This window comes from Perca flavescens, chromosome 14 (genome assembly GCF_004354835.1).
Source record: "Perca flavescens isolate YP-PL-M2 chromosome 14, PFLA_1.0, whole genome shotgun sequence".
Classification (NCBI taxonomy): Eukaryota; Metazoa; Chordata; class Actinopteri; order Perciformes; family Percidae; genus Perca; species Perca flavescens.
Genome location: NC_041344.1, coordinates 17,525,311 through 17,534,483, shown reverse-complemented (window position 1 = coordinate 17,534,483; position 9,173 = coordinate 17,525,311). Strand labels below are relative to the sequence as shown.

Genomic DNA, 9,173 nt, shown 5'->3' with positions numbered 1-9,173 from the left:
CCACATTGGAGGAGAGTTGCACCCAGAGTCGCTCCGCTGGTTGTAGTAGAGGATATCACATCAGAAAAGAGCAAAAATGGTTGAGAAATTTGTCGGGACGTGGAAGATGATTTCCAGCGAGAACTTTGACGACTACATGAAAGCAATTGGTAGGAGTGGGTTTAAGCTAGCTAGTTGAAGACAAATTACTATCAGACTGTCATTTGCTAATTTGGAGTTAACGTTACTGTAACGTAACGTCTGTTGCCTTTTTGTCTAGCTAACTTTAGTAAGTTAACGTTAGTTAGGCCATCTAAAATGTGAAACATTAAAGGGAATAATGGAGTTGCTTTGAAAAAGTCCAGTTGAATTAGCATATCTGATAACAAAATATTATTATTATTATTATTATTATTATTATTATGTATTTTACTCATACGTGCGTTACTTATATTTAATGCATTTTGATGATCTTGCCCTTCCGCTGTGCAGGTGTGGGATTTGCGACCCGGCAGGTGGGGAATCGGACCAAACCCAATTTGATAGTGACCGTGGACGATCAAGGGATTGTATGCCTGAAGTCTCAGAGCACCTTCAAAACTACCGAAATCAAATTCAAGCTCAACGAGCCATTTGAGGAGATAACCGCAGACGATAGGAAGACAATGGTAAGTGTGGTCTGAGGGCAGAACAAAAAAAGAAAAAAATCTGTCTTTTCTGTGCTGGAATTAACGGCTTGTCTGTCTCTTGTGTGTCCTGCAGACCGTGGTGACTCTGGAGAACGACAAACTTGTGCAGAAACAGAGCTGGGATGGCAAAGAGACGAATATCGAGAGGGAGATCTCAGATGGGAAATTGATAGCGGTAAGGATTTTGTTTCTCGTGAATTTTTCTGGAACCGGGTAAATTGGTACCAAACTCCACTTTTGTAAAGTTAAACCTTTTTTTCATGTATGTATGCAACTGTCTGTAAAGTACTTTATCACTCATGAGCATCCTTGCATTTTTTTTTTTTTTGATTCACAGGGTTTGATTTGTTAAGTTTTTAATAATAGTCTGCAAGTGTAATATGTTAATGATCGGTTATTCTCACCACTGTTGCGCCCACACTCCACTTAAGGGAATAAGGCAAACGTGTATTTTAAGATAAAAATAATGGATTAAAACGTCATTGTACTACAGGAGCTACTAATGTAATGGGGGCACACTGTCATTTAATACTATAAAGACAAAAATAAGTATTCCTTATATGGAATAGAGTGCAGTTAGGCTATATTACAGAGGATTAAGAAATTAGAAGGACAAAGTCACTAAACACAGACACTGATGGATAGCTGCAGCCCAAAATCTTTCACAAATTCAAAACTTATGCAGAAATGTATCTTCACCTTCTTAATAATGACTGATCTCTGATCTCTCTCTTTTCCCACAGAAATGCATAATGGGAGACGTGATTGCAGTGAGAATGTACGTAAAGGAGGCGTGATGGGGATGATTGGCTCAGTTCAATGGGCGTAATACCAAACTAAAGGCGTGTTCTGCTCTTTCTATTCTTTATCTTCACTGTGTTGCCAAAATCACATTTATGTGCATCTGTTCTCCAACATGACACATTTGGTTTCATTTGGAATTGTTGATGATTTGAATAAAAATGAAATTTGTTGAAATGGCGTCTGAGTGAATTGAATGTAATTGTCGGTAAGTTAGTCTGCTGTTTATTTGAAATGTGTAACATTTTAAATCAATTATGACATTCTTGAAGCATTCCAATCATTGGGGCATGCTGAGCAATGCTGTGCAAAAGTGCTCTAATGGCAACATACCATTTAATCTGACAAGCTGATTTCCTGACTTTCATGGTTTTATTCCCTTGCTTGGTGAATATTGTAATTTATTCCACATGCATCACTCTTTCCAGCTACTTTGGCTTTCATGCTTCCTTATTTAGGTCGGCGGACAAGCAGAAAAACCCAAACATATTCCCTGTTCAAAGGTCAAGAAGTAAAAGTCAGCCATCCCGATGATCTATGATGTGTGTTGGCAGGGACTCCTTGAGGAATGTGAACTAGTACTGAGAGCATCATGCAGAGAGGTCGGTGAGGAAATGTATCACCTCTTCCTTTCTGGGAGGGCGAACATTTCCCATTGCACATGTACTGGCAGCTTTGTGTACATGTTGAAACTAAAGCATTATGGGTTGTCCCCACAGACGTCCCCTCCCTTTGGCCGCTTGTCAAGTTTTTGAGTTTCTCTGTGTTGAGAGAGGGGGTGTGAGGGGGTGGGGTTGTTCCAGAGCCGAAGGGCCACTTTCCCATGACAGGAAAGGGTAGACGATAGCACTGATTGGACCTAATGGCCAAAACAGCTGAAACAGGTGGAATTGTGGGCCAACTCTCTTGTTCCCTTCTGTGTGGACAATGGTACCGGCAGTAGTCAAGGACGCACTGTGTTTGAACTTTTGGGGAGATGCCAAGTGGATGAGATTATCACCGTGGACAGCTAACAAAGGTCACCAGTTGTATTAGTGTGTCATTGGCCATGTTTTTTAATGCCTCAAAGACCTTTCCCTTCTACAGCTAAAGAGCCATTTGGTAACTCAATTTGTTAACCCGACCCACTGCGAAATAATACACAGCGATTTCCTTTATACACTAACACTTATCCCAGCTCCCTAGTGACCCCAAAAGCCCCAGGTTCACTGTGTCAATTGGCATTTTTGTGATTGTATTACTCTCAAATGTATTAGGGAATTTGTACCACTAACGGTACAATATCTTATGTAATCTTGTAGCCCTGTCCTGTAGAGAGGCGCTGTGTCCAGTTATTATTAAAGGCCTTCCTTTCTGCCATCCACCAAAAGTCTCTCTGTCGCCTCCAACTAGTTGAGAACGCAGCAGCATAGACTTCTCACTGGTTTTAACAGACAACATTACATCACCCCAATCCTGGCTTCTCTTCATTGGCTCCCTGTTTGATTTAGAATTTACCGATCACTTTCAAAGCTGGCTCCAAAGCGGAGATGTTGACCCCATATGAGCAAGTTCGCAGCTTACGATCCTCACGTGGGGCCCTTCTGGCAATTCCAGAGTTCAGTCATTTTTTTTATTGCTCTTTGTTTTAATTTCTTGTTTTACTTATTGATTTGCATATTTTTATTTTGTCATTTTTATTTAGGCCTATGTCACAGTTGTGTTTTATGAAATTAGCACATACAAACTGGCATACAGGAAGTCTAAAGGAGTGTTGGTTGGTTTCTGGGTCTTCAAAATATTTTAAAGCTGCCATCTACTGTATAATGTGCTGTGAGCACTTTACTTGGGAAAACAGGCTTCCCCCCTAAACGTTTGCCTGAACATGCCACACACTCACCATACATCCCATAATGGAATTCTGTTTTGTCTTTGTTGGATGTAAGGAAAGACAATCCTTAGTGTTGGCTGGACCACAAATCATCTTGCAGAGCCTTGAATGTGATGTTGCAACATGAATATTATGATGGCATTGCTTTTAATACATACCTGTAGTTAAAACGATTAGGGAAAAAAAGCGTGGTTAGCACTGTTTCCTCATTGACCATTCAATAAACCTTTGCTGCGTTCATGCTGTGAATGCTTTGCACCCCAAATCATCAATGATCACATGCATCTAAGGAGATTCTGCTTTTATCTGCTCTTGTCTGTGTGCATTCTGTTCAAAATGCTGGGTATTCTGTATACACACTATAAAATGACTCTAAAAGCATGATCATTTTCTCATAGCCAGAAAGAAAAGATCACATCTGCTATGGATTCACTTACAGGTGCAGTGCTTGTGATCCGCAGGCATCTCCGCTGCTTTGTTTGGATAACTGCAGGGAATGAGGCCGATCTCCACCTCCCTGTTTTATCTCCGACATCTTGATTTGATGGTCTATGGTGTCTCTTAATGAATTGAAAGTGAAGATTTGTGCAAGTAACTCTCAGAGATGGTGTTTAAGCATTTTTCCATGAGATGCATCTTCAATATTTGAATAAGAAGGAGCTGGACAGTATTAAAATATATATATATATACAACCATAGATATTAACAGAGAGCATGAAGCAGAGATTCCCTCCGAACATGTGAAATAATACTCTGTAAGCCGAAGGCCAAACAGGATAGAAAGGGAGGTATTCCACTGGAGAGAAAAGGTCCTGATCTTCCTCCGCTGCCGGCAAACCTCACATCAGCAGAAAGGTTGCAGAGCAATTAGGAAACTGTTCAGGAAGGAGCACTATAGTGTGAGTTATCTTTGAAAATAACTCACACAATGTAAATCGCTCGTAAAATTTGTTGTGCGTATGTGTGTGTGTGTGTGTGTGTGTGTGTGTGTGTGTGTGTGTGTGTGTGTGTGTGTGTGTGTGTGTGTGTGTGTGTGTGTGTGTGTGTGTGTGTATTCACATGCCCGATAGACAAAGGTTCCTTGTTGACACTGGGGTTGTTTTGTGTCAAGAAAGATTGTCTTTGACTTTAGAAGAATGACCTCACATCCTTTGCAAAACATCTGGAAAGCTCCACTTGAGCTGCAGCACTGACACCCTTCCTCCACTTGTCCTTCACTTAAACTCTGTCAAACACCAGCACCTTTCATGTTTAAGATCAACAGGGCTAAAGATACATGATGTACAAGCTTTCATTCTCATGCAACGTATGATTTCATTTTACTTTCCTTTATGTTGCACTACCAAATTACACGTGTGTATGGTGTGTAATGTGATGTCGTAAATTGTATTGTCACATGATAGATTGTAGGACCCCAGGAAGAGTAGCTTTTAGCTTATGCTGAAGCTAATGGGGATCCAAATAAAACAAACAAAAACAAAAACATAAAAAAAATGTGCTCCAGTAATCTGAGCAGACTTTCTATCATTTTGGTCAAGAGTGATTCACTTTTAATTGATTTATTACCCATGGCTTGAGAAACTTGCTAAATGCAGTCCCTCACCCATTCTTTGATTCAGAGATGCTCACCTAGGCACGATGAGTGAGAATGATGTGTAGACCATAGTGTTTGGGGCTGTACATTTTTCAGACACAACAATCTAATCTTTAAAGCAGAGAACATCATTTTGACTATTTTAATCAAAGATCACAGGAAATATGAACAACCAGGAAAGTTACGAACAAACTCAGGGACAATTTTTTTTCCACGTCTGAAGATATGAGGTTGTTAGACAGACAAGAATTTTAAAAAGTGAGAGATTTCCTTGTGTAATGAGACAACTTTGTTATTTAGTTGCGATGTTTGAATTAAGAAGACTCTAAAGACTGTAACTGAATATGTCAGAATTACTTAATTAAAAAAAAACGTCTGGGCTTGAGCTTCACAACAACTTGATGTCAGCTTTCTCATTGGGGCTTTATGTTGAGTCTGAACCACGTTGGTTTCAGGGAAATTCAACAAAAAAAGCAGAAAAACAGCAAAGATCCCGCACCACTCTTTGTGTTTTTCCACTTAGGTTTCTGCTGGAGGGTGGGGATGACCTTGGGATCAAGCCCCAGCCAGATACATCTTACTGACTGTAGGAGGGTTGCCGTGAATGCCTCAACATTGAAAAAACATCAGTTTTACCTTAGTCTCGCATTGCCAGACCTTCCTCCACAGCACTGCGGAGGAGGGTCTGACGAGTCCACACAACATTCCTGGATGGGAGAAAAAAATGCTCTGGTTTATTGGCATTTTTTAAAACCAATCACAATTGTCTTGGGTGGACTCAATGACGGTGCCTCTTCAAAATAGCCTCGGGAAGGAACTTGTTTAGTGGAACGTGTACGTTCAAAAGTTGTTTTAGTCGTGCAACAGAAAACTAGACTATCGACAAATAGTCGCTAGCTGTCTGGATTTACCCTGCAGAGATCTGAGGAGCAGTTAAAGTCCTCATAAATTGACCGGAGTTTAGAACACCAAAACAAAGAAAGCGGAAAGTGACAGACATCTGGCCGAATCCGACCTGATCCCGGAAATGAAACGTCGTCGATATAGACTAGTTTTACCCTTAATCCTCTCCACAGGACTTATGGCACCTATGCTGACCCAAGATCAGTCTCCAAGGGCAACCAAACAGCTGGGCAGAACTATGTCAATTGAACTGTAGGGGAGGCTGGTTGCCACGCAACAAGCTTTCTTTCCACTGATCCTCGCAATCCAGTTGTACTTAAGAGCTAACTCTGATTTCATCAACAAGTCTCTGAATGTTGTGCAAGCTGTGCCCTGTCTGGTCGCACAGAGGCTGGCCGTTTTATTATCTCCCCACAACATTCACAGAGACATGTCTGGGATTCCAGGAAGAGACTCTGTTTTGGATCAAAGATTGCAGTGTAGAGCTCTGGATTAAATCAAATCAATCCAAAACTTTTAAATGAGCAATTGCTCATATTTCGACACATCTTTATTTATCACATATCAGCAGTCATTGGTGCTTAGTTCTGCATCTGATGGGCACAATTAGTCTTTTCCACCACATACATACAGTACATACTTGCTCTATAGGAATAAAGTCCAACGCAACAAAGTGGAACAGACAAGAACATTTTTTTTCCCTTAAAGGTCAGAGGTCAGACGCTCAGCTAAAGCCAAATAGTTTGAGACATATGTATTTTTCTTTCCTGAAAGCTTTGCCTTAATTCTTGATATCCAATAAGACAGATTGAGATGGTTGGTTGATGTGTTGAAAATGTTCTTAAAGGGGTGATAGAATGATTATATAGGGTATTTCACACTGTTCGCTTAAGGTCTCCTAATAGTGTATGTAACATTCTTTTGGCCCTTATGCATCCCTGTGGAATGTCTCTATTTGGATGACAGCTTTTCTTCCAAATATGGTATGCTCATGAATATTTAGATGAGCTGCGCGCTGATTGGTTGAGGAACCACATACACATACATTGGAGACGAGACCGCAGGTCTCATATTTCAGACACTGCAATGTTATACATTGTTTGTCTGCTATTTCGTTATTAAATTCACTTCTGAGACTTTTTTATGCGAGAAATCAACTATATAAAGCTCAAATATGGGCTGTTTTACGAACATTTATGGCTAATTGCAAATTTGGTAAGACATGTTTGACTTCAGGAGCTCCACAGTCTGATGAGAAAGCAGGAGCCTGCTGGGCTCCATACACAGGGAAAAGTCACTGTTTCTGAGTTACTGGACTACCGGAGCTTGGGGCTCCGCGGAGCTGGCCAGCTGCCGGCATAACTATCTTATATTTCCAGTTTGAATTTCGTCATGGCATGTATATAACAGCTTCCTAAGGTCTTACAAAGCTTAGCTAACAATTTTTCCCGATTTCAATTTAATGCATTTTTGTGAAGGAGGCAAGTTAGCTCTCATTGATAGAGCTCCATACAGCTCACTTGCGGACAAGAGGCGTTTATTGCCCAGATCGTTTGTTTAAATAACTCAACACACATATCCATTATAAGATTAACTGGAACCTGTGGTAAGAGATTGCGGGCGTAACAAGCTTGCTGACCGTGCTCTCACTCACACACACCTGCCATTTAGCAGGAAGAGGGGAGCTGCAGGCCCTGGAGCTCTGTCAAGGCAGCAGCGTTTGGTAGTCCAGTAATCCAGAAACGGTGACTTTGAGCGGGTATCGAGCACTGCGGGCTGCCGGCCCGTGACGGAGCTCCATCTAGCTCACAGCGGGCCGAGGTCTGTGAAGGAAGACAGGCTGGGCGACGAGGCAGTAATCCAGGCAGCATCGGTGAATCGCTGAATTCCGACGCACAGTCAGACAGAATTTGCAATTAGACATACACTTTTGTGAAACGGCCCATGTTTGACCTCTACATAGTTGATTTCTCGCATAAAAAAGTCTCAGAAGTGAATTTAGTGATAAAATAGCAGATGAACAATGTATACAATTTGTGAGACCTGCGCGACCTATTCAGAAGACTACCTGATCTCAGATCAGTGGTGTAGCCTATGTAAATGTTGTAGTGTGACAAAGGTAGAGACTAGAGCCAAATAAGGAGTTCGTTGAGATTTGCCCGTTTTTAGCAGCAGTTTCAAAAGGTGAGATTTGCAGAGGAAAGAGGTGTCAATGGGATTTTGAGGTTCTATGTATGTCCTATTTACCCACCAAACTCGTTATTCAACTATGACAAGGAATTGGTTTTGGATTCTATCACCCCTTTAAAGTGGCAATCCTTAAGATTTCAGTCTTGTTAATTTTGAATTTCTACTTGAGTGATAATGGAATTGTGGTGCGAGTTTAGCAGTTTGAAGCCTAGAAATAGAATAGTTCTCATTTTATTTCTATGGATTTTTATTGATACATGAGCTTCACAATCTTTTAGAATTGTGTGCATAGTTCAATTTTCTGTGTATACAATTGAGAAATACTGTGATACAGGATTTGTTTCGGGGGATGTCACACCAGACTGAGTTCATAATACAGCATATATAAATACTGCAATACTTTCATCAGTGGGCCATAGGCTCAATCACCATTATCTTACCTCCTTCTGTTACAGATTTACCAGAGCAGAGCAGGTTACTTAACAGACATTTATTTAAATGAAAATCTTTAAGATTATAGCTCTAATGTATAAACATAATGATATTCCTAATAAAGCGGATGTTTTTAAACTTTTCTTACTAAGTAGAACTGGTGTAGAGCCAGCTCAAAATGTAACTTCTAAAGGCCTCTCCACGAGGAAATACAGTTTGGGCTTTGAGGACACCACAAAGAATAATTGTTTTTCAAGTCATCCCACCCGGAGTTCCTTTCAAATCTAAGAGTGTATAGCTCAGAGGAAGGATGGTGAAAATCTTTAAAGTGAGGCTATACATACCAGAGCCAACACAATGGTTTCCCCCAGAGAGCACTGTAACAAAAACTCAGCACTATGCATATACAAGCATATTTACCTGCCTGCTCTTTAGTCTGTGTGTCAATGCTTGGGCATTTCTGTTCAAAAGCAGATAGAGAAATGCTTTGCTGGGCAATAAAAAGTCAGGAAGTGTTAGTTTTCTGTGCTGAATCTGTCTCAAATCACCAGTGTTGGGCTTATCCACTTCTCGTATGACTACTGTGTGACAGGACATGTGATCTGTAATCTGGTGGGGGTGATGGGGTGATCTTTGAAATCAGTGTGTGTTTGCATTCTTGTGAGTCTCTGCTTGAATATATGTGTCTGTGTTAAACTAGATAGGGAAGTAACAT

The 9,173-nt window shown here is 40.7% G+C and overlaps 1 protein-coding gene across 1 annotated transcript; it reads left to right on the top strand.

The window, feature by feature from the left end:
- Positions 1 to 1,649, top strand: fabp4a (fatty acid binding protein 4a). Its single transcript, XM_028597064.1, has 4 exons — positions 1 to 149; positions 472 to 647; positions 742 to 843; positions 1,412 to 1,649. The coding sequence occupies exons 1-4, from the start codon at positions 77 to 79 to the stop codon at positions 1,463 to 1,465; spliced, it is 405 nt and encodes a 134-aa protein (XP_028452865.1). The 5' UTR covers positions 1 to 76; the 3' UTR covers positions 1,466 to 1,649.
- The last annotated feature ends 7,524 nt before the right edge of the window (positions 1,650 to 9,173 follow it).

What these genes read in the sequence shown, in the direction of transcription:
- fabp4a (XM_028597064.1), top strand. Translation starts at nt 77, where the DNA reads ATGGTTGAGAAATTTGTCGGGACGTGGAAGATGATTTCCAGCGAGAAC. An exon ending in CGACTACATGAAAGCAATTG is followed by an intron (nt 150 to 471) that starts GTAGGAGTGGGT and finishes TCCGCTGTGCAG; the next exon opens with GTGTGGGATTTGCGACCCGG. An exon ending in CAGACGATAGGAAGACAATG is followed by an intron (nt 648 to 741) that starts GTAAGTGTGGTC and finishes TGTGTCCTGCAG; the next exon opens with ACCGTGGTGACTCTGGAGAA.